Raw genomic sequence first — 24299 nt, 5'->3', positions numbered from 1 at the left:
TAAACCCCACCTCGAGAAGGCAGCCGATCTCTGTGTGTTGTTACTACGGCGTCTCAAGGGAGTGTCCCGGCGAGTGCATCTGGGGTCAGCTGGATGTAACCCCCGGTGGGCTCCCCCGAGGTTCCTGCAGCTCCAGGGCCCCTGGTGGCCCCCCATGACCTCCCTGCCCCCCAGGAGCCCCTCGAGTCCAGGGCCCTGCCTCAGACCCCCCCCCCCCCCCGCTCCGGAGAGGATGGAGGTCCGCGCGGCCACGTGTCGGTGCCAATGCTTCAACGCCTTGTTAGAAGCCCGTGCCCACTCTGCGCAGAGGGGGGCGGGGGGCGGCACTGTATGTAGGTCAGACGTCCTCGCATCCCTCAGATTCACAAAGACGCGCTCCGAGGCCCGGGGCAGCTCCAGCCTGGGAGGCGCATGCGCAGCGGGGAGGGGGGCTATGGTGCCCACGGGGGGCTGGGCACTGCTAGTGCTGACGTCATGGAGGTGGTGCACATGCAGGGCTGGAGACTGGTAGTGGTGACGTCATAGAGGTAATACCCATGCAAGGCTGGACACTTGACACTGGCAGTGCTGACGTCATAGGGTGGTACACATACACACATACAAACAGCGGTCGTGCCCTAGTGGCGAAGGCGCTCTCTGTGGTGGTGGTGGCTCCCTGCACAGCGGTCGTGTCCTAGTGGCGAAGGCGCTCTCTGTGGTGGTGGTGGCTCCCTGCACAGCGGTCGTGCCCTAGTGGCGAAGGCGCTCTCTGTGGTGGTGGTGGCTCCCTGCACAGCGGTCGTGCCCTAGTGGCGAAGGCACCCTCTGTGGTGGTGGTGGCTCCCTGCACAGCGGTCGTGCCCTAGTGGTGAAGGCGCCCTCTGTGGTGGTGGTGGCTCCCTGCACAGCGGTCGTGCCCTAGTGGCGAAGGCACCCTCTGTGGTGGTGGTGGCTCCCTGCACAGCGGTCGTGCCCTAGTGGTGAAGGCACCCTCTGTGGTGGTGGTGGTGGCTCCCTACACAGCGGTCGTGCCCTAGTGGCGAAGGCGCCCTCTGTGGTGGTGGTGGTGGCTCCCTACACAGCGGTCGTGCCCTAGTGGTGAAGGCGCCTTCTGTGGTGGTGGTGGCTCCCTACACAGCGGTCGTGCCCAAGTGGCGAAGGCGCCCTCTGTGGTGGTGGTGGCTCCCTACACAGCGGTCGTGCCCTAGTAGTGGAGGCGCCTGTTGCGGTATCGGTACCCTAGCAGTGGCGGTCCCTCAGCAGCAGTCCTCCTCCATGCAGTGGAACCGCACGTGTGGGGGCACCCTTCCTTTGTGTTCCTACGTGGGAGGTGGCACCCTATGGAGCAGTGTCACCTTGGCAGTGGCAACACTATGTGTTGATGCCACCCTAGTGGTATTTGTGTCCAAAACGTGGCAGTATCTTGGCGGTGGCGACACCTTAAACTAAAAGGAAGGGTACCCCACTTGTACGTTTAGGTTCATAAGAAGAGGCGGCATTGTAAACTCATTTTGTTTTTCTAGCCTTTCCCCTTCCCATGTACGTCTCTCTACACTTTATTATAGAGTGGTAGTGTTATGAGACATGAAAAGCGCTAAATTATTGATTTCAGTGCATTGTAGATGGAGAGAGCCCTGAACCTGGAGTGTGAAGGCCACTGAAGGTTGGTCCTGAAGAAGGTCTTCAGAGAGGAGTACCCACCGAAACATCACCAGACCGCGATCAACACTGAATAAAGCAGGCGTGAACTCAAGGGCTAGTGGAAGCTTTGGATGATAAAGGTTTGTTTCTCGATTGCTCAATAAATATTGGAAATATACACGCACTGTCAATAATTTGAAAAGTTGAAAAGGGGTGTGAAAAATAATAAATTAACAATATGCTGCTGTGTCCCTAATCTTGCGATGTGAAGCGATGCCAGGATAGAAACAGAGGTTGAGTGGGAGGATTTATTTTTTTGTTGGTAGATTCTCCCTACACAGTGGTGGTGACCTATTTGTTGCATGCTCTGTGGGGTGGGTCTTATGCAGCAATGGTACCCTGGGCAGTGGTGGCACCTTCGGTGTTGGTGCTATCCTACCTGTGGTGGCACACTTCAGTGGTGGTATCCTGTGTGGCGCGGGTACTCCATGCCGCACAGACGCAACGGCAGCGCCCTATGTGTTGTATGCTATTAGGGGATTGTTCCTTATGCAGCAGTGGCGGCACTCTATGTTGCTACCTATGCAGGAGTTGCACCTGATGCAGCAGTGGTACCTTGGCAATGCCAGCGCTCAAATTGTTGCTCACTATGTGAGGTGAGGGAGATACCCTATGCTGCGCTGGTAGCTTGTCTGTGGCGGTACCTCGTGCGCTACTTGCTAGGCGTGGGTGGTACCCTATGCAGCAGGTGTACCTCACAGCAGGTTTAGGGAATGATGAGTGTGTACTCCAAAGAAGATCGAGAGTTTTTCCAGGATTAATATCCGTTCTTTAGACTTGTAGTACAAAGGACAGAGCTATTTTTCATTGCAGAAAGGTATCTGTATTGTTTTTCATAGAACATGGACAGCCGACACGTGTTTCGCCCCCTCATGGCGATTTGCGCCGGGGCTTTCTCAAGGCTGTCGAAGAAGACGGAATAGATTGTTCAGGTGTGCGATATGATAGCAGTTGACCCCAAGAAGAACAGAAAATCACCTAAAGCGCAGGAGTGATTGGGATGATTTATAGTATCGCAGCATCAAGGCCTTATCTGCTTTTTCAGGTAGTGGTGAATCGTGAAACAGATACAGTTATTGTGACTAAAAATATACTGGGATAGCGCAAACTAAGAAGTGCAAAAGAACAGTGAAACAGGTGTGTTATTTTAAAACGGCAAGGTATTTGAGAGTGGTTTCTCAGTGTTCAGATTTCTTTTGGCAACCCGAAAAATGTCCCAAAATACCAGGTCAGAGAAAGAGCGGGTAGGCAGACAAAGGAATCACAGTATAGAAAACAGTATATAATAGATATACCTAGTTTTTCTTTTCTGACGTAAAGTATTTAGGTTTCCAAATAGTGTCAATGTCCAAAATATCAAAAATACAGTTTTTCAGGAACAAGGTTCTTCTGTCAATTCAGCAATGTCTACAAAATGTAATATAATACATAGTCTGTGAACAAATGTGAACCATTCTGATCACTTGTTACCATAGATAGATGCTACTAACATTGAACGTATTGTCTGCACTCCTTACTTGCTAAAAGCGTTTACCTTAAATAACATGCGGAAGCGCCAGACCTGGTTACAAAAACTAAGGTATTAATAATTGTTTCTGAATTGACAGAAGAACCTTGTTCCTGAAAAACTGTATTTTTGATATTTTGGACATTGACACTATTTGGAAACCTAAATACTTTACGTCAGAAAAGAAAAACTAGGTATATCTATTATATACTGTTTTCTATACTGCGATTCCTTTGTCTGCCTACCCGCTCTTTCTCTGACCTGGTATTTTGGGACATTTTTCGGGTTGCCAAAAGAAATCTGAACACTGAGAAACCACTCTCAAACACCTTGCCGTTTTAAAATAACACACCTGTTTCACTGTTCTTTTGCACTTCTTAGTTTGCGCTATCCCAGTATATTTTTAGTCACAATAACTGTATCTGTTTCTCGATTCACCACTACCTGAAAAAGCAGATAAGGCCTTGACGCTATGACACTATAAATCATCCCAATCACTCCTGCGCTTTAGGTGATTTTCTGTTCGTCTTGGGGTCAACTGCTATCATATCGCACACCTGAACAATCTATTTCGTCTTCTTCGACAGCCTTGAGAAAGCCCCGGCGCAAATCGCCATGAGGGGGCAAAACACGTGTCGGCTGTCCATGTTCTATGAAAAACAATAAAGATACCTTTCTGCAATGAAAAATAGCTCTGTCCTTTGTACTACAAGTCTAAAGAACGGATATTAATCCTGGAAAAACTCTCGAGATCTTCTTTGGAGTACACACTCATCATTCCCTAAACCTGTTTTGCTATATGAAGCCCAAGAGGTCCAGAGCTTCGAGTGTGTCTCCATTCAACAATAATCATAGCTTATTCAAGCGTTGTTAACCCTTTCGATGCTGATGACGAGCTCAGCTCGTCATCACCCACGGGTGTCGTGTGCTGATGAGGAGCCGAGCTCGTCATGGTGCCACTAAAATGGCATTTTCCAGCACAGGGGGGGGGGGGGGGGGGGGGAAACGCCCCGCAGCCATGTGGTTAAAGCCTTGGAATTCTTGGACCTTTGCTACTCTATCCACAGTACCTCACAGCAGAAGCAGCACCCTAGGTGTTGCTTGCTATGCGGGGCTGGTAGTCTATGCAGCTGTGCTACCTGGGTGGGGGTGGGGGTGGGGGGGTGGGGGGGGAGAAGTACCCTATGTGTTTTATGCGATCTCTCTATGTGCGGTAGTGGAGGCACAGTGTTTCTGTCTGAGTGGGGGTGGTTACCGATGCATCAGTGGTACCGTCGTGGTGGTGGCACCCTATCTGTTGCTTGCTGGGTAGGGTGGTACCCTATGAAGCACTGATACCTTGGTGGTGGTCGCACCCTATGCGTTTTACACATGGGTGTGGTACCTTACACAGCATTGGCAACACCCTATGTGTGTACTGTGTGGGGTGGTGCCTTCCGCTCTAGTACCTTCGGGGTCACGGCATCCTATTTGTCGCTTGCTGTATGAGGTGGTACCTTCTGCTCTGGTGGCACCCTATGTGTTGCTCCCTGTGTAGGGTGGTACTACCCTATGCGTTGCTTGCTGTGTAAGGTGGTATTCTAAGCAGCGGTGGTGGCACCCTATGCAGGGTGGACCCTTCTGTATTTGTGGCACCCTGTGGCTTGCGGCTCAGAATGGTACCTACTGCGGTGATGGGACCCCACGTTTTGCCTGCTGTGCATGGTGGTATCTTCCACAGTTGTAGCACTACGTGGCTTGCTGTGTGGGGTGGAATATTCCATAGTGGTGGTACCTAGTGGTGGTTCATTCCTCAGGTAGTGGCACCCCATGTGTGGCTTGCGGTGTAAGGTGGTATCCTTCGCAGCGGGGTGGCACTGCAGGGTGGTACATTCCTCGGGGTGGTGGCACTGTATGTGTAGCTTGCGGTTCAGAATGGTACCTACTGCGGTGGTGGCACCCTGTGCAGGGTGGTACATTCCGCTGTGGTGGCACCCTGTGAGGGTGGTACATTACACTGTGGTGACACCCTGTGCGGGGTGGTACATTACACTGTGGTGGCACCCTGTGCGGGGTGGTACATTACACTGTGGTGGCACCCTGTGCGGGGTGGTACATTACACTGTGGTGGCACCCTGGGCGGGGTGGTACATTCCGCAGTGGTGGCACCCTGGGCGGGGTGGTACATTCCGCAGTGGTGGCACCCTGGGCGGGGTGGTACATTCCGCAGTGGTGGCACCCTGGGCGGGGTGGTACATTCCGCAATGGTGGCTCCCTGTGCGGGGTGGTACATTCCGCTGTGGTAGCACCCTGTGCAGGGTGGTACATTCCGCTGTGGTAGCACCCTGTGCAGGGTGGTACATTCCGCTGTGGTAGCACCCTGTGCAGGGTGGTACATTCCACTGTGGTGGCACCCTGTGCGGGGTGGTACATTACACTGTGGTGGCACCCTGTGCGGGGTGGTACATTACACTGTGGTGGCACCCTGTGCAGGGTGGTACATTACACTGTGGTGGCACCCTGTGCAGGGTGGTACATTCCACTGTGGTGGCACCCTGTGCAGGGTGGTACATTACACTGTGGTGGCACCCTGTGCAGGGGGGTACATTCCACTGTGGTGGCACCCTGTGCGGGGTGGTACATTACACTGTGGTGGCACCCTGAGCGGGGTGGTACATTACACTGTGGTGGCACCCTGAGCGGGGTGGTACATTACACTGTGGTGGCACCCTGAGCGGGGTGGTACATTCCGCAGTGGTGGCACCCTGTGCGGGGTGGTACATTCCGCAGTGGTGGCACCCTGGGCGGGGTGGTACATTCCGCAGTGGTGGCACCCTGGGAGGGGTGGTACATTCCGCAATGGTGGCACCCTGTGCAGGGTGGCACATTCCGCTGTGGTAGCACCCTGTGCAGGGTGGTACATTCCGCTGTGGTGGCACCCTGGGCGGGGTGATGCATTCCGCTGTGGTGGCACCCTGGGCGGGGTGATGCATTCCGCTGTGGTGGCACCCTGGGCGGGGTGATGCATTCCGCTGTGGTGGCACCCTGGGCGGGGTGATGCATTCCGCTGTGGTGGCACCCTGGGCGGGGTGATTCATTCCGCTGTGGTGGCACCCTGGGCGGGGTGATACATTCCGCTGTGGTGGCACCCTTCTTTAGACATGCTCCACGACCGCAAGAAGAATGGACCCACACTTCAGTTTGTTTGTTTCCCCTCGTGCTTCAAAAGATGGCACTTTTTACAATGAACAAAACATGTCCATCTGTGCCCGAGACGCGGGCGAAGAGCCGCAAAGTTATATGAGGCATGGGTGTGCAGCACCAGAGGTTTGGGGGCACTAGTTAGTTGCTGCCAAGTTGCCTCATGGCATGCAGGACCCTTCATTCTGGTCTGTTTTCTCCAAGCGCGCTTCACTTGAGCAGACTTGGAGACTGAGCTTTGGTGCCAGGTGGGGGTTGTTTTATCACCACCACTGACACATTCTGAGGGCGGGCTGAAGGCATCACACGTCAAGGAGCCGCTTGGCATGGAAAGAGAGGCTGAAGCCTCAGAGTCCCACCCACTCCAAGGCCTCAAGCCCTAGGTACCACCCAACAGAATCTTCTACCCACCCCAGTCAGCCAACCAGCGAGGCCCCTGCGGCTGGATCCGCCCATGGGGTCCTCCCCTCAGTCAGGCACATGGTCCCGTCTCAGATCACGCCCAACCCTCATCTGAATGGGGGAGGAAGATGCCAGCTCCACCTGCTGCGACAATCCCTGAACCAACATCATTGGTACGGATAAAACCCTACTTCCAGCACCGGATGTCAAGAATCCATAGGCGTGTCCAGCATCGCGAGGGCCGAGGGCGTACAGGATCGCCGACCGATGTATCTGCTGGAGCCATGAATTCCAGCTCTTGACTCTTGACCACCCATGGCCCTCGTTCAGCGACCTCCAACTGAGATCGACTAATAACCAAACAATCAGGGTTGGTTAAACGCAGCTACTCACCCACGAGGGTCTCAAAGGCGCTGGGGTGAAACAGGGAGGCTCCGCTGTGGGTTGGGGGTCATTGAAAGAGCCAGGTTTTAAGGTCCTTCCTGAACTGGGGCAGTGTGGAGGCTTGCCACAGGTGGAGGGGGAGGTCGTTCCAGGTCTTGGCTGCGAGGTAAGAGAAGGAATTTCCTACCATTCTGGTCTTGTAGATGCATGGGACGGTGGCAAGAGAACGGTCAGCTGATTGGAGGGAGGACAGCTGATTGGAGGAGTCTTTTGGGTGCGTGGAAGGAGAGGTGGTTGTTCAGGTATGTTGGTCTGATGTTGTGGAGGGCCTAGTATGCGCGCGTAAGGAGTCTGAAGGTTATTCTTCTTTCGATAGGGAGCCAGTGGAGATCGCAGAGGTGTTGGGTGATGGGGCTGCGACAGGAGATGTCGAGGATCCGTCTGGCTGAGGCATTCTGGACAGTCTGGAGTTTGAAGACTCGAGTGCGCTGTCAATTCCACCTCTTGGCCAACCATGGCCCTCACTGGGCGTCCTCCTACCAAGATCAGCTACAGACTCGAGTGGGCCATACATTCCATTTCTTGGCCACCCACGGCCCGCGCTCACAAGCTCCTACCAAGATCACCTACAGACGAGTGGGCCACACATTCCATCTCTTGGCCACCCATGGCCCGCGCTCAGCAACCTCCTATCAAGATCACCTACAGACGAGTGGGCCATACATTCCATTTCTTGGCCACCCACGGCCCGCGCTCACAAGCTCCTACCAAGATCACCTACAGACGAGTGGGCCACACATTCGATCTCTTGGCCACCCATGGCCTGCGCTCCGTAAACTCCTCTCAAGATCACCTACAGACTCTAGTGGGCCATACAATCCATCTCTTGGCCACCCATGGCCTGCGCTCCGTAAACTCCTCTCAAGATCACCTACAGACTCTAGTGGGCTATACATTCCATCTGTTGGACACACATGGCTCTCGCTCAGCGATCTCCTACCAAGATCACCTACAGACTCGAGTGGGCCATACATTCCATCCCTTGGCCACCTATGGCCCTCGCTCGGCGACCTCCTCTCAAGATCACCTATGAATGCACCTTTCAATGGGCCACACAGGATCAACATTTCTGGCAGGAGTGGACAGGGGTGCCTCCCTCCTTCCTTGATCACAAGAAGCAACAAGTGAACTCTGAATAGTGATTAGTGCCACAGACACCTTTTATGATCTTTGCACCACAGCCGTAACCCAGGCGGCTACTCCCGGCAGAGGCCCAGAGCCTCCAGGCGGCTACTCCCGGCAGAGCCCCAGAGCCTCCAGGCGGCTACTCCCGGCAGAGCCCCAGAGCCTCCAGGCGGCTACCCCCCAGCAGAGCCCCAGAGCCTCCAGGCGGCTACTCCCAGCAGAGCCCCAGAGCCTCCAGGCAGCTACTCCCGGCAGAGGCCCAGAGCCTCCAGGCGGCTACTCCCGGCAGAGGCCCAGAGCCTCCAGGCGGCTACTCCCGGCAGAGGCCCAGAGCCTCCAGGCGGCTACTCCCGGCAGAGCCCCAGAGCCTCCAGGCAGCTACTCCCGGCAGAGCCCCAGAGCCTCCAGGCAGCTACTCCCGGCAGAGGCCCAGAGCCTCCAGGCAGCTACTCCCGGCAGAGGCCCAGAGCCTCCAGGCAGCTACTCCCGGCAGAGGCCCAGAGCCTCCAGGCGGCTACTCCCGGCAGAGGCCCAGAGCCTCCAGGCGGCTACTCCCGGCAGAGGCCCAGAGCCTCCAGGCGGCTACTCCCGGCAGAGGCCCAGAGCCTCCAGGCGGCTACTCCCGGCAGAGGCCCAGAGCCTCCAGGCGGCTACTCCCGGCAGAGGCCCAGAGCCTCCAGGCGGCTACTCCCGGCAGAGGCCCAGAGCCTCCAGGCGGCTACTCCCGGCAGAGGCCCAGAGCCTCCAGGCGGCTACTCCCGGCAGAGGCCCAGAGCCTCCAGGCGGCTACTCCCGGCAGAGGCCCAGAGCCTCCAGGCGGCTACTCCCGGCAGAGGCCCAGAGCCTCCAGGCGGCTACTCCCGGCAGAGGCCCAGAGCCTCCAGGCGGCTACTCCCGGCAGAGGCCCACACCCTCCAGGCGGCTACTCCCGGCAGAGCCCCACACCCTCCAGGCGGCTACTCCCGGCAGAGCCCCACACCCTCCAGGTGGCTACTCCCGGCAGAGCCCCACACCCTCCAGGTGGCTACTCCCGGCAGAGCCCCACACCCTCCAGGTGGCTACTCCCGGCAGAGCCCCACACCCTCCAGGTGGCTACTCCCGGCAGAGGAGCACACCCTCCAGGTGGCTACTCCCGGCAGAGGAGCACACCCTCCAGGTGGCTACTCCCGGCAGAGGAGCACACCCTCCAGGTAGCTACTCCAGGCAGAGGAGCACACCCTCCAGGTGGCTACTCCCGGCAGAGCCCCACACCCTCCAGGTGGCTACTCCCGGCAGAGCCCCACACCCTCCAGGTGGCTACTCCCGGCAGAGCCCCACACCCTCCAGGTGGCTACTCCCGGCAGAGCCCCACACCCTCCAGGTGGCTACTCCCGGCAGAGCCCCACACCCTCCAGGTGGCTACTCCCGGCAGAGCCCCACACCCTCCAGGTGGCTACTCCCGGCAGAGCCCCACACCCTCCAGGTGGCTACTCCCGGCAGAGCCCCACACCCTCCAGGTGGCTACTCCCGGCAGAGCCCCACACCCTCCAGGTGGCTACTCCCGGCAGAGCCCCACACCCTCCAGGTGGCTACTCCCGGCAGAGCCCCACACCCTCCAGGTGGCTACTCCCGGCAGAGCCCCACACCCTCCAGGTGGCTACTCCCGGCAGAGCCCCACACCCTCCAGGCGGCTACTCCCGGCAGAGCCCCACACCCTCCAGGCGGCTACTCCCGGCAGAGCCCCACACCCTCCAGGCGGCTACTCCCGGCAGAGGCCCAGAGCCTCCAGGCGGCTACTCCCGGCAGAGGCCCAGAGCCTCCAGGCGGCTACTCCCGGCAGAGCCCCACACCCTCCAGGTGGCTACTCCCGGCAGAGTCCCACACCCTCCAGGTGGCTACTCCCGGCAGAGCCCCACACCCTCCAGGCGGCTACTCCCGGCAGAGACCCACACCCTCCAGGCGGCTACTCCCGGCAGAGACCCACACCCTCCAGACGGCTACTCCCGGCAGAGACCCACACCCTCCAGACGGCTACTCCCGGCAGAGACCCACACCCTCGAGGTGGCTACTCCCGGCAGAGTCCCACACCCTCCAGGTAGCTACTCCCGGCAGAGCCCCACACCCTCCAGGCGGCTACTCCCGGCAGAGACCCACACCCTCCAGGCGGCTACTCCCGGCAGAGGCCCACACCCTCCAGGTGGCTACTCCCGGCAGAGGCCCACACCCTCCAGGTGGCTACTCCCGGCAGAGCTCCACACCCTCCAGGTGGCTACTCCCGGCACAGTCCCACACCCTCGAGGTGGCTACTCCCGGCAGAGGCCCACACCCCCAGTCTTTGGCAACAAAACCTCACCAAGGAGCACAACCTTGTTGAGCTCCTCCCAGTTTCCCCATCATGAACCAGCAGCCTCACATTAGGGCAACAGCTGCTGCCCCTCAAGACAATCCCCATTCCTGCCTCCCTCTCCAGCACAAAGGTTGAACACCGCATAACCCAGGAGAAGCTACCAGACTGGCAAAGCCCAAGGACCCCAGCATCGATGGGAGCCCCTTCAGCAGACTTCAAGGACACGCCCCCTCTCAAACTAAGGCAGCCCGCCTTAAAGTCAAGGACCCGGCTGTTCTAGGCGCTTCTTATGAGCATCTGTAAAGCGCTTTATCACTCAAGAGGGTATCCTGGCGCTGAGTGTGTGTGCGCCTAGCCCTGCCTAGGGTAAGTTGGTTAGTCACTGGCGCGTGTATCCTGGTGCTGGGCAAGTGAGTGTGTCTACCAAGGTCTAGTGTAGGTTGGTTTATCACCATGGAGGGCATCCCTGTTTTTGGAAGATTGGTTAATAATCCGCAAGGGTATCCTGGCCCCGAGCAGGTGTGCCTCCCTAGGGTAGGTTGGTCAATCCCCGCGAGGATAGCCTGGTGATGGAAGGGTAAGTGTGCCTAGCCCCTCCTAGGGTAGGTTAGTTAATATGCGTATAACAAGAGGGAGAGAGAGGACTAGGTAGCTAGTCCGAGTCCCCTAGGGTTTATATGTGATTAAACAAAAAGGACTAGCTTAAGTTGACCAAAGTGTTACAGTACTCAAATTAGTTCTGTCACGGGCACCTTGTTGGTGTATTCATGAAGCCCTCACCCACCAACCTAGTTGGTGGCATGCTCCATCATCGGGCCCACCCAGTGACACCTAGTATGTCCCGGGTGTGCTACGACGCCTGATTACAGCGGAGCTGGTATATTGATGAGTGCAGTGAGGTTGGGTGAGTTGTGATTTAAAACGGTTTGGTGGTGGTCCCAGTACCAGTACGCCGTCGTCCTACCGGAGGACGACGGCGGGACAACAGGTACAAGGCAGGCACTGACCAGAAAGACTGGTCATCCCCTTACCGCTTCCCTCCAGGAAGCCTTGGCTAATAACCCAAAGCGTATGCATGAGAAGGGAATCCCCCTCTCACATATAGAAAAACGCCTTAGTGCGTGTATCACATAGTCTGTACCACAACACTAGTCTGTTTTATTTCACCACACCTTTTTAAAAATCGGTCATGAGGAAAGCCATATTACTCTAAGGCACTGGCAGAAACATGTCGACCATCTGAAGGACACAGGGGGCAGTAACTCGCCACCCTTACGCGTCCTGTAGCCTTACTTTTAACCGCTGGCGACGGCCCAGTTATTAAAATTTAATTTACCCTCTGGTACTGGGACCACCACCAAGCAGTTTTAAATCACAACTCACCCAACCTCACTGCACTCTCAGCAATATACCAGCTCCGCTGTAATCAGGCGTCGTAGCACACCAGGGACATACTAGGTGTCACTGGGTGGGCCCGATGATGAAGCATGCCACCAACTAGGTTGGTGGGTGAGAGGTTAGTTAATACCCTGTGAGGATATCGCAGGTGTGTGCTAGCCCTTCCTAGAGTAGGTTGGTCAATCCCCCCGCGAGGGTATCCTGGTGTTGGACTGGTGAGTGCCGCGCCCTGCTTAAGGTGGTCTTTAACCAGAAACACTAATCATCTCTACCCCCCTCAAGCAGCTCCTCTCAGCTGCTCAATATTCTGATAACCCTTGCAGAGCTTTTAATAAACCAGTCACACCACATACCACTGCTTGACAAGGCCCCTCCACCAGTGACACCGGCATAAAGCCCCCATCCAACCACCAGAGACTGCTGCATCAAGCCCCCATCCAACCATCCAGACTGCTGCATAAAATGCCCATCCCACCAGTGACTGCTGCATAAAGCCCCCATCCAACCACCAGAGACTGCTGCATAAAGCCCCCATCCAACCACCAGAGACTGCTGTATAAAGCCCCCATCCAACCACCAGAGACTGCTGCATAAAGCCCCCATCCAACCACCAGAGACTGCTGCATAAAGCCCCCATCCAACCACCAGAGACTGCTGCATAAAGCCCCATCCAACCACCAGAGACTGCTGCATAAAGCCCCCATCCAACCATCCAGACTGCTGCATAAAATGCCCATCCCACCAGTGACTGCTGAATAATGCCCCCATCCATCCAACCAGAGACTGCTTCATAAAGCCCCCATCCAACCACCAGAGACTGCTGCATAAAGCCCCCATCCAACCACCGGAGACTGCTGCATAAAGCCCCCATCCAACCACCAGAGACTGCTTCATAAAGCCCCCATCCAACCACCAGAGACTGCTGCATAAAGTCCCCATCCAACCACCAGAGACTGCTGCATAAAGCCCCCATCCAACCACCGGAGACTGCTGCATAAAGCCCCCATCCAACCACCAGAGACTGCTTCATAAAGCCCCCATCCAACCACCAGAGACTGCTGCATAAAGCCCCCATCCAACCACCAGAGACTGCTGAATAAAATGCCCATCCCACCATCCAGAGACTGCTGAATAAAATGCCCATCCCACCATCCAGAGAATGCTGAATAAAATGCCCATCCCACCATCCAGAGACTGCTGAATAAAATGCCCCCATACAACCACGAGAGACTGCTGTATAAAGCCCCCATCCAACCACCAGAGACTGCTGCATAAAGCCCCCATCCAACCATCCAGACTGCTGCATAAAATGCCCATCCCACCAGTGACTGCTGAAAAATGCCCCATCCAACCACCAGCGACTGCTGAATGCCCCCATCCATCCAACCAGAGCATCCAACCACCAGGGACTGCTGCATAAAGTCCCCATCCAACCACCAGAGACTGCTACATAAAGTCCCCATCCAACCACCAGAGACTGCTGCATAACGCCCCCATCCAACCACCAGAGACTGCTGCATAATGCCCCCATCCAACCATTTAGACTGCTGCATAAAATGCCCATCCCACCAGTGACTGCTGAATAATGCCCCATCCAACCACCAGCGACTGCTGAATGCCCCCATCCATCCAACCAGAGCATCCAACCACCAGGGACTGCTGCATAAAGCCCCCATCCAACCATCAGAGACTGCTACATAAAGTCCCCATCCAACCACCAGAGACTGCTGCATAAAGTCCCCATCCAACCACCAGAGACTGCTGCATAAAGTCCCCATCCAACCACCAGAGACTGCTGCATAAATCCCACATCCAACCACCAGAGACTGCTGAATAAAATGCCCATCCCACCATCCAGAGACTGCTGAATAAAATGCCCATTCCACCATCCAGAGACTGCTGAATAAAATGCCCCCATCCAACCACCAGAGACTGCTGCATAAAGCCCCCATCCAACCACCAGAGACTGCTTCATAAAGCCCCCATCCAACCACCAGAGACTGTTTCATAAAGCCCCCATCCAACCACCAGAGACTGCTTCAAAAAGCCCCCATCCAACCACCAGAGACTGTTTCATAAAGCCCCCATCCAACCACCAGAGACTGCTGCATAAAGCCCCCATCCAACCACCAGAGACTGCTGCATAAAGCCCCCATCCAACCACCAGAGACTGCTGCATAAATCTCCCACCCAACCACCAGAGACTGCTTCATAAAGCCCCCATCCAACGGGGGGGGGGGGGGCACCTGCACCCACAGGCTCAATTTAAGCAATGGCCCCTTCCTCTCCTTTCCACCCACCCCACTCATCTGCCCCCCCACACAGTGAGCCGCCTCTTGCTCGGTCCCACCCGTTGGCATCAGTCTTCACCGCTTGGACCCCCCCCCGTCCCTTTGCTCCTGCCCCCCCCCCTCCCCACCATGGATTGGCACGTGTGCTCCGCCCCCCCGCGCCCCCGGGCCTCGGACCCTCGAGTGTCATTCCGGGTTTTAGTTCTTTCCACCATCGAGGCGAGGGCGGCAAGCGGCCGGAGGGAGGGCGGGAGAGAGTCCGTCTACTCTGTTTACTCTGAGCATGCGCAGTAGGGCTCGGCTCGCGCTGCAGCTCTGTGGGCCCCCAGCAAGAGGGAATGCGATCAGTGCAAGGGGGGGCACAAGGGGTCAAAGAGGGGGGCACCCAGGGGGTGCAAAGGGGGGGCACCCAGGGGGTGCAAAGGGGGGGCACACAGGGGGTGCAAAGGGGGGGGCACCCAGGGGGTGCAAAGGGGGGGGCACCCACAGGTTTAAAGGGGGCACCCAGGGATATAAGGAGGGTTCAATGAAGGGGTTCAAGTGGGCGCACACAGGTTCCAGGGGCTCACAAGGCCCTGCTTCACCTCCTCAGAGACCGAACTGTAGGGCATTTCTCGCAAACCTGATACCATTTTAATATTTTTTGTGTCATTTGAAGACTTGTGGCCTCGTCCAGTGCTTGGCTCTTTGGGGAGGTCAGCCTGCACGCACATGTTTCGTCCTATGGCTTCTTCCGCTGCCTTCGAGGCACATACAGTGTTTTACTCATCCTATGGGTGTGAGTCATTAGGAACTCAGCAAGATAAATCTCAGAAACTGGCATTCTTATGAGTGACCCTCTGTAAAAGGCCGGGTACCAACATTTCCAAAATGGACCTGCCATTGAGGATGAAAGCCAAGAAATCCCTTTATTTTGCACATGCGCTCTCACCCATCCACAGCAGGGCAGGAAAAGACCAGAACCCCTCACCTCTCTGCAGGACCATTCCTGGAACTAAACCCTTGAGAGTAGGGACAGATTACGATCCTGGTGGATGGGGCACTCGGTCACAAACGTGTCGGAAATCGTGACCGGTGTATCGGAAGTTTCAAAGGATGGAATAAGATTGTAATTTGGTGGATGAGTAGCCATGTTTATGATGGAATGATCAAGTTTATGGAAGTTTTCAGTGTTCTCCTCAGAGAAGACGAGCATCAAGGTCATGGGACCAAGACCCCATTGGATGGACCCCCAACAGCTCTTGCCTCCATGAACCCACCAGAGAAGGCACTGCGCCTGGAGCTGGAACGCAACAGAAGACGCCAAACTGCATCTCAGGTCTTCCACTGCAGCAATACAATTTACTAGCTCCTACAAGCCTGGTGTACGACTCCCCGTCAGCTTGGACATGCAGGACCCCTATGGTGAAGCAAGGCCACCCAGGATTACCTTAGACCTAGTCTAGATACATCGTGGGAGCACAACTGCGGCAGATAACCCTAGCTGAGACTGGATTCAAGCCAACCTTGCCCACTAGACATAGGCCTCGAATGAACGTATTCCATCCTTATCCCTAAAGCCAACAAATACAAAGCATCTCAAGGCGGGCGCCTCACCTCTGACGAAGACTAGAAGCTGCGCAGAGCGAGTGCCACGGGCGTTGGAGGCCTCGCAGATCAAGGTCGTGTTCACCAGATAGTCCACCGTCCTCACCACCAACAGGTTCCCAATCACATCCACCGTCTTGGGAAGCGGCTTTCCATCGGTGCTGTAAGAGAGCAGGGGAGAACCCGACATCAGGAGTGCCTTATACAGTGCATCACCCTCAAGGCAGGCGCGCACATCAACCTAGCTATCCTAGGGAGTACAACATCTTCAACGTGCATTCGAAGGGGTGGCAAACCACTCCGACCAGGCATGCGAGGGGGTGGGACGCCACTCCGACCAGGCATGCGAGGGGGTGGGACGCCACTCCGACCAGGCATGCGAGGGGGTGGGACGCCACTCCGACCAGGCATGCGAGGGGGTGGGACGCCACTCCGACCAGGCATGCGAGGGGGTGGGACGCCACTCCGACCAGGCATGCGAGGGGGTGGGACGCCACTCCGACCATGCATGCGAGGGGGTGGGACGCCACTCCGACCAGGCATGCGAGGGGGTGGGACGCCACTCCGACCAGGCATGCGGGGGGGTGGGACGCCACTCCGACCAGGCATGCGGGGGGTGGGACGCCACTCCGACCAGGCATGCGGGGGGTGGGACGCCACTAAGACCAGGCATTCGAGGGGGTGGGAAACCACTCCGACCATTCGAGGGGGTAGGACACCTCCGCCCCATAGGGTGTAAGATACCTTCAGCCCATGCAACCTAGGGTGCAAGATGGCATGAAAGAAAGCACTGAGAGACAAAGAAGTCACAGACAAGAGCACAGAGATAAAGAGGCTACAGACAAGGGCAGTGGGAGATGAAGAGGACACAGATTAAGGCATTAAGATGATGAACAAGACAGACACGGGCACTGAGATGAGGCTACAGATGAGGGCACTGAAAGACTAAGAGGACAGACGAGGGCAAGGAAACGAAGAAGACAGACGAGAGGACCGAGATGAAGAAGGCATGAAAGAGGGTACGAAAAGAAGAGGACAATCAAGGGCACTGAGACAAAAAAAGTCTAAGGAAAATCCCTGGAAAAAGTAATTCACCTACTCACACTTGATACTCTGGGTACTATTTGTAATCACTGGTCACAAACTAATTTATACCGTTCAGACTTTTATTTAAAAAAAATATAGATAAAAAAGAATTCATTACATATTAGGTTTCACAATACATGTAAAATCAAAAACAATCACTTTGTGCAATAAATAAAAACAGTGTTAAAAGTTATTCATTAATGTACACAGGTAAAGCAGAGAAAAAGAATACACATTTTAAAGTGTCAACAAATCCTATCAAAATTAATCACAACATTATCTAAGGCAAAACATAAATCACCTATAATCAAAAGCAAGACCCCAATGAAAAAAGAACACCTATTTCTATTACTGATTTCAAGATTCAAGTGCCCTTACAATATTTTTGGTACAAATCCCATGTTACAATATCCCTAATATCAAGGATTTCCTGGGCTTGAATTCTAAAGAGCAAAAAAAGCGTTGACGCGTTTCGGTGCATCTGCCCTTGGATATTGGCACACCTTCCTCAGGACAATTCGGAGTCGTTTGGAGTTAAAATCATGTATCCTTCCTGTGTGTTAGAAAAGGATTTATTCAATACATGAAAAAAAATTTTTTGATTCAAAGTAAAGGTCATTTCCCTATCTAAGCAGTATGCTATTCCTACGGGTACGATTCTATATGTGCTTTATGGACACATCTTATGTTCAACATTACGGGCATATCTACATTCCACATTGCATTACATGCTCTGGTGTTATCTAAATTACTGACGGATAATCCCATGATATACTACATTGCTCACCTCCGTTATAACCTAGTTGATGACCAGGCTACTATAGGCTACCTATTCACATTCATAGCTCAGGGTATGTAAAATATGAATGTGGATTTTAAAACAGCAATAAGGAAAATGTCTAAATTGATAAACCCATATCTGTGTATTTTTTAGACTACGTACTATCTAAAGATCAAGCTTAAGATCCAGCATTACGTGGATTTGGTCATAATCTATCTAAAAAGAAACAGAACCTTAATCTTAAGGTCAGTAAAACATGAGTGAATGGTGTGTTTGAGTGCATTTAGAAAAAACTGGTCATCAAGTAGGTTATAACGGAGGTTGTAAGTAATGAGCAATGTAGTATATCATGGGATTATCCGTCAGTAATTTAGATAACACCAGAGCATGTAATGCAATGTGGAATGTAGATATGCCCGTAATGTTGAACATAAGATGTGTCCATAAAGCACATATAGAATCGTACCCGTAGGAATACCATACTACTTAGATAGGGAAACGACCTTTACTTTGAATCAAAAACATTTTTTTCATGTATTGAATAAATCCTTTTCTAACACACAGGAAGGATACATGATTTTAACCCCAAACGACTCCGAATTGTCCTGAGGAAGGTGTACCAATATCCAAGGGCAGATACACCGAAACGCGTCAACGCTTTTTTTGCTCTTTAGAATTCAAGCCCAGGAAATCCTTGATATTAGGCATATTGTAACATGGGATTTGTACCAAAAATATTGTAAGGGCACTTGAATCTTGAAATCAGTAATAGAAATAGGTGTTCTTTTTTCATTGGGGTCTTGCTTTTGATTATAGGTGATTTAAGTTTTGCCTTAGATAATGTTGTGATTAATTTTGATAGGATTTGTTGACACTTTAAAATGTGTATTCTTTTTCTCTGCTTTACCTGTGTACATTAATGAATAACTTTTAACACTGTTTTTATTTATTGCACAAAGTGATTGTTTTTGATTTTACATGTATTGTGAAACCTAATATGTAATGAATTCTTTTTTATCTACATGTTTTTTTAAATAAAAAGTCTGTGAACGGTATAAATTGGTTTGTGACCAGTGATTACAAATAATACCCAGAGTATCAAGTGTGAGTGAGTGAATTACTTTTTCCAGGGATTTACCTTAGACGTTTTGTCTGCAGTATCCTGTTCCCTGGAACATGTGGGGTCTTCTCTCTTCTTGTTGACTGAGACAAAAAAGACAGACGAAGGCAAGGTTAAGGAGAGACTAAGGCACAGAGTCAAGGAAGACAGACTGAGAGGACAAAAAGGAAGACACAGATGAAGAGGAAACATGAAAGGTACTGAGATGATAAAGAGGAAACATGAAAGGTACTGAGATGATAAAGAGGACACAGAAAAGGGAACTGGGATGAGGATACAGACAAGAGCACAGGGATGAAAAGGACAGACAAAGAAGATTCATACAAGGGCACTGAAAGACAAAGGAGGTCACAGACGAGAGGACTAAGATGAAGAAGGTATGAAAGAGGGTACGAAGAGGACACAGGCGAGGGCACAGAGACGAAGAGAACACAGGCGAGGGCACAGAGACGAAGAGAACACAGGCGAGGGCACAGAGACGAAGAGAACACAGGCGAGGGCACAGAGACGAAGAGGACACACAGACGAAGAGCACACACAGACGAAGAGCACACACAGACGAAGAGCACACACAGACGAAGAGCACACACAGACTAGGGCACTGAGACAAAGAGGACACAGACGAAGGCACAGAGACGGAGAGGACACAGACGAAGGCACAGAGACAAAGAGGACCCAGACAAGGGCACAGAGACGAAGAGGGCCCAGATGAGGTCACTAAGACAAAGAAGGCATGAAAGAGGGCACAGAGATGCACACAGCATTGAGGGATGAGTCCAGGAAGGTGTTAGGTAAACGGTGAGAGAACATGGTAGTCACTGCGGACCGAAGCACAGAATCTCTATCCACCACAGACCCTCATTGCTATGCTACCAGGAATTCCTTTGCAACGCTCACCGCAATGCTCACCGAAGATTCAACATTGGAGACACTGAGATTCCACAGAAGATAGCCTGAAAATACTGATTGTACATCAGGGAAAGCCTTGTGCAAGAGACTTGCTCACAAGAAAACCCACTGCCCCTGCAAGCGCTTTAATCCACGTTCAAGTAAACTTACGTTTTCCATTCGTACTTGGTGGGAGGAGGGTTGCCGCTGGCAGAACATTTTAGCTCCACCTGCTGTCGGTTGATGTACCAGTTGTCATCGTACCCCATGATGTTCACCTCTGGGGGGTCTAAAAAAAAACAAAAAAAAAAAAAACAAGCAGGTAAAGGGATAATCCTAGCCACCACTGGAAAGAGCTTGGGGCAAGGCAGAGACTTCTGAGGGCTAAGACAAGACAGGGTGGTGTCCACCAACCCCTCCTCCAACAAGGAAACTTGGCTTTCAAATCCACAGCGTTGGACTGAGCCTTCAAAGCCAAGGGGCGACGTAACCGACTCGTTGGACGGTAGCGCCCAAAATGCATTCGAATGGTAAGTAAAGAGTTTGCAGAATGGCCCACTGTGCGGGGTCCACTCCACACAAGTCTCAGCTGGACACTCAACGCCTGGAGAGCAGGACTGATGAACACTATGGGAACAGGGGGCTGTGCTGAAGCGATGCATATACTGCCTGTAGAGCACCCAGCGCTCTATAGCTCATCGGGGGGCAGACGGTGCTATAAACTCGCGCTCCTTGGGGGCCATGGCGCACACCCTCACACTGCACTGGATGGACCGCACCACCGCTCAGGACTTCAAAGCGGGGAACACTATGGACAGGGACAGTACCACAACTGGCCGCTTTGGAGGGGGGGTAGGAGCTACTATACACACTTACACTGTATGGACAGTACAAAGGATGAGCCCTTACAGGGAGGGGGAGCGGCTACATGCTCACACCGTACGGACTACCACCAACAGACTCTTTGGAGGGGCATAAGCTACCACTACCCTCACCCACTGGACGGACAGTACCAAAGATTAGCCATTCGAGGGGGGATGAGCTGCTCCATGCTCACACAGTACTGACAGTACCACAGCTGGGCTCTTTAGAGGGGGGTAAACTACTACCGCACACGCACTGTATGGACAGTACCACAGCTGGGCTATTTGGAGGGGGGGGGGGGTAAACATCTACTACCATACACACACACACACACACACACAGTATGGACGGTACCACAGCTCAGGTCTTGGAGGTGGTGGGTGACCTGCTACACAAACTTGAATGGACAGTCGCACAGCTTGGCTCATTGGAGAGAGGGGGGGTGAGCTGCTACACACACTGTGCAGACAGCACCAAAGCAGGACTCTTTGGAGGGGGGGGATGACCTACTACTCACTCACAAAGTACGAATAGTACCACAGTAACTCATTTACAGGGGTGAGGGGAGGACTGATACACCCACACTGTATGGACAGTACCACAGCAGCACTCATTCAAGGGGAGAGAGGAGGACTGATACACCCACACTGTATGGACAGTACCACAGCAGCACTCATTCAGGGGGAGAGAGGAGGACTGATACACTCACACTGTATGGACAGTACCACAGCAGCACTCATTCAAGGGGAGAGAGGAGGACTGATACACCCACACTGTATGGACAGTACCACAGCAGCACTCATTCAAGGGGAGAGAGGAGGACTGAGACACCCACACTGTATGGACAGTACCACAGCAGCACTCGTTCAAGGGGAGAGAGGAGGACTGAGACACTTACACTGTATGGACAGTACCACAGCAGCACTCATTCAAGGGGAGAGAGGAGGACAGACACCCACACTGTATGGACAGTACCACAGCAGCACTCATTCAAGGGGAGAGGAGGACTGAGACACTCACACTGTATGGACAGTACCACAGCAGCACTCATTCAAGGGGAGAGAGGAGGACAGACACACCCACACTGTATGGACAGTACCACAGCAGCACTCATTCAAGGGGAGAGGAGGACTGAGACACTCACACTGTATGGACAGTACCACAGCAGCACTCATTCAAGGGGAGAGAGGAGGGCTGAGACACCCACACTGTATGGACAGTACCACAGCAGCACTCGTTCAAGGGGAGAGAGAAGGACTGAGACACCCACACTGTATGGACAGTACCACAGCAGCACTCATTCAAGGGGAGAGAGGAGGACTGATACACCCACACTGTATGGACAGTACCACAGCAGCACTCATTCAAGGGGAGAGGAGGACTGAGACACTCACACTGTATGGACAGTACCACAGCAGCACTCATTCAAGGGGAGAGAGGAGGACTGAGACACTCACACTGTATGGACAGTACCACAGCAGCACTCATTCGAGGGGAGAGAGGAGGACTGATATACTCACACTGTATGGACAGTACCACAGCAGCACTCATTCAAGGGGAGAGAGGAGGACTGATACACCCACACTGTATGGACAGTACCACAGCAGCACTCATTCAAGGGGAGAGAGGAGGACTGAGACACCCACACTGTATGGATAGTACCACAGCAGCACTCATTCAAGGGGAGAGAGGAGGACTGAGACACTCACACTGTATGGACAGTACCACAGCAGCACTCATTCAGGGAGAGAGAGGACTGATACACCCACACTGTATGGACAGTACCACAGCAGCACTCATTCAAGGGGAGAGAGGAGGACTGAGACACCCACACTGTATGGACAGTACCACAGCAGCACTCATTCAAGGGGAGAGAGGAGGACTGAGACACTCACACTGTATGGACAGTACCACAGCAGCACTCATTCAAGGGGAGAGAGGAGGACTGAGACACCCACACTGTATGGACAGTACCACAGCAGCACTCATTCAGGGGGAGAGAGGAGGACTGATACACTCACACTGTATGGACAGTACCACAGCAGCACTCATTCAAGGGGAGAGAGGAGGACTGATACACCCACACTGTATGGACAGTACCACAGCAGCACTCATTCAAGGGGAGAGAGGAGGACTGATACACCCACACTGTATGGACAGTACCACAGCAGCACTCATTCAAGGGGAGAGAGGAGGACTGAGACACTCACACTGTATGGACAGTACCACAGCAGCACTCATTCAAGGGGAGAGAGGAGGACTGAGACACCCACACTGTATGGACAGTACCACAGCAGCACTCATTCAAGGGGAGAGAGGAGGACTGAGACACTCACACTGTATGGACAGTACCACAGCAGCACTCATTCAAGGGGAGAGAGGAGGACTGAGACACCCACACTGTATGGACAGTACCACAGCAGCACTCATTCAGGGGGAGAGAGGAGGACTGATACACTCACACTGTATGGACAGTACCACAGCAGCACTCATTCAAGGGGAGAGAGGAGGACTGATACACCCACACTGTATGGACAGTACCACAGCAGCACTCATTCAAGGGGAGAGAGGAGGACTGATACACCCACACTGTATGGACAGTACCACAGCAGCACTCATTCAGGGGGAGAGAGGAGGACTGATACACTCACACTGTATGGACAGTACCACAGCAGCACTCATTCAGGGGGAGAGAGGAGGACTGAGACACCCACACTGTATGGACAGTACCACAGCAGCACTCATTCAAGGGGAGAGAGGAGGACTGAGACACTCGCACTGTATGGACAGTACCACAGCAGCACTCATTCAAGGGGAGAGAGGAGGACTGAGACACCCACACTGTATGGACAGTACCACAGCAGCACTCGTTCAAGGGGAGAGAGGAGGACTGAGACACTTACACTGTATGGACAGTACCACAGCAGCACTCATTCAAGGGGAGAGAGGAGGACTGAGACACTCACTGTATGGACAGTACCACAGCAGCACTCATTCAAGGGGAGAGAGGACTGATACACCCACACTGTATGGACAGTACCACAGCAGCACTCGTTCAAGGGGAGAGGAGGATTGAGACACCCACACTGTATGGACAGTACCACAGCAGCACTCATTCAAGGGGAGAGAGGAGGACAGACACCCACACTGTATGGACAGTACCACAGCAGCACTCATTCAAGGGGAGAGAGGAGGACAGACACCCACACTGTATGGACAGTACCACAGCAGCACTCATTCAAGGGGAGAGAGGAGGACTGAGACACTTGCACTGTATGGACAGTACCACAGCAGCACTCATTCAAGGGGAGAGAGGAGGACTGAGACACTCGCACTGTATGGACAGTACCACAGCAGCACTCATTCAGGGGGAGAGAGGAGGACAGACACCCACACTGTATGGACAGTACCACAGCAGCACTCGTTCAAGGGGAGAGAGGAGGACTGAGACACCCACACTGTATGGACAGTACCACAGCAGCACTCATTCAAGGGGAGAGAGGAGGACTGAGACACTCGCACTGTATGGACAGTACCACAGCAGCACTCATTCAAGGGGAGAGAGGAGGACTGATACACTCACACTGTAAGGACAGTACCACAGCAGCACTCATTCAAGG

At 53.7% G+C, this 24299-nt stretch overlaps 1 protein-coding gene across 4 annotated transcripts in view; it reads right to left on the bottom strand.

Moving 5' to 3' along the window:
* The window catches only part of LOC147706651 (nectin-2-like), a 205591-nt gene that overhangs the window by 135233 nt on the left and 46059 nt on the right, over positions 1-24299 (bottom strand). For all 4 annotated transcript variants that reach the window (XR_015297682.1, XM_086933151.1, XM_086933153.1 and 1 more), the window contains exons 4-5: positions 19987-20104; positions 15950-16101 (exon numbers count right to left, since the gene is read on the bottom strand). Coding sequence is in view for 3 of the 4 variants with exons in the window: in XM_086933151.1 (XP_086789277.1) it covers positions 15950-16101; positions 19987-20104 (270 nt within the window). In the remaining variant the exon portion in view is untranslated. The remainder of the gene's footprint in view (positions 1-15949; positions 16102-19986; positions 20105-24299) is intronic.

Source organism: Lissotriton vulgaris, chromosome 7, assembly GCF_964263255.1.
Source record: "Lissotriton vulgaris chromosome 7, aLisVul1.2, whole genome shotgun sequence".
Taxonomy (NCBI): Eukaryota; Metazoa; Chordata; class Amphibia; order Caudata; family Salamandridae; genus Lissotriton; species Lissotriton vulgaris.
Note: the sequence above shows the minus strand (reverse complement) of the source record. Positions and strands in the feature narration are given on the sequence as shown.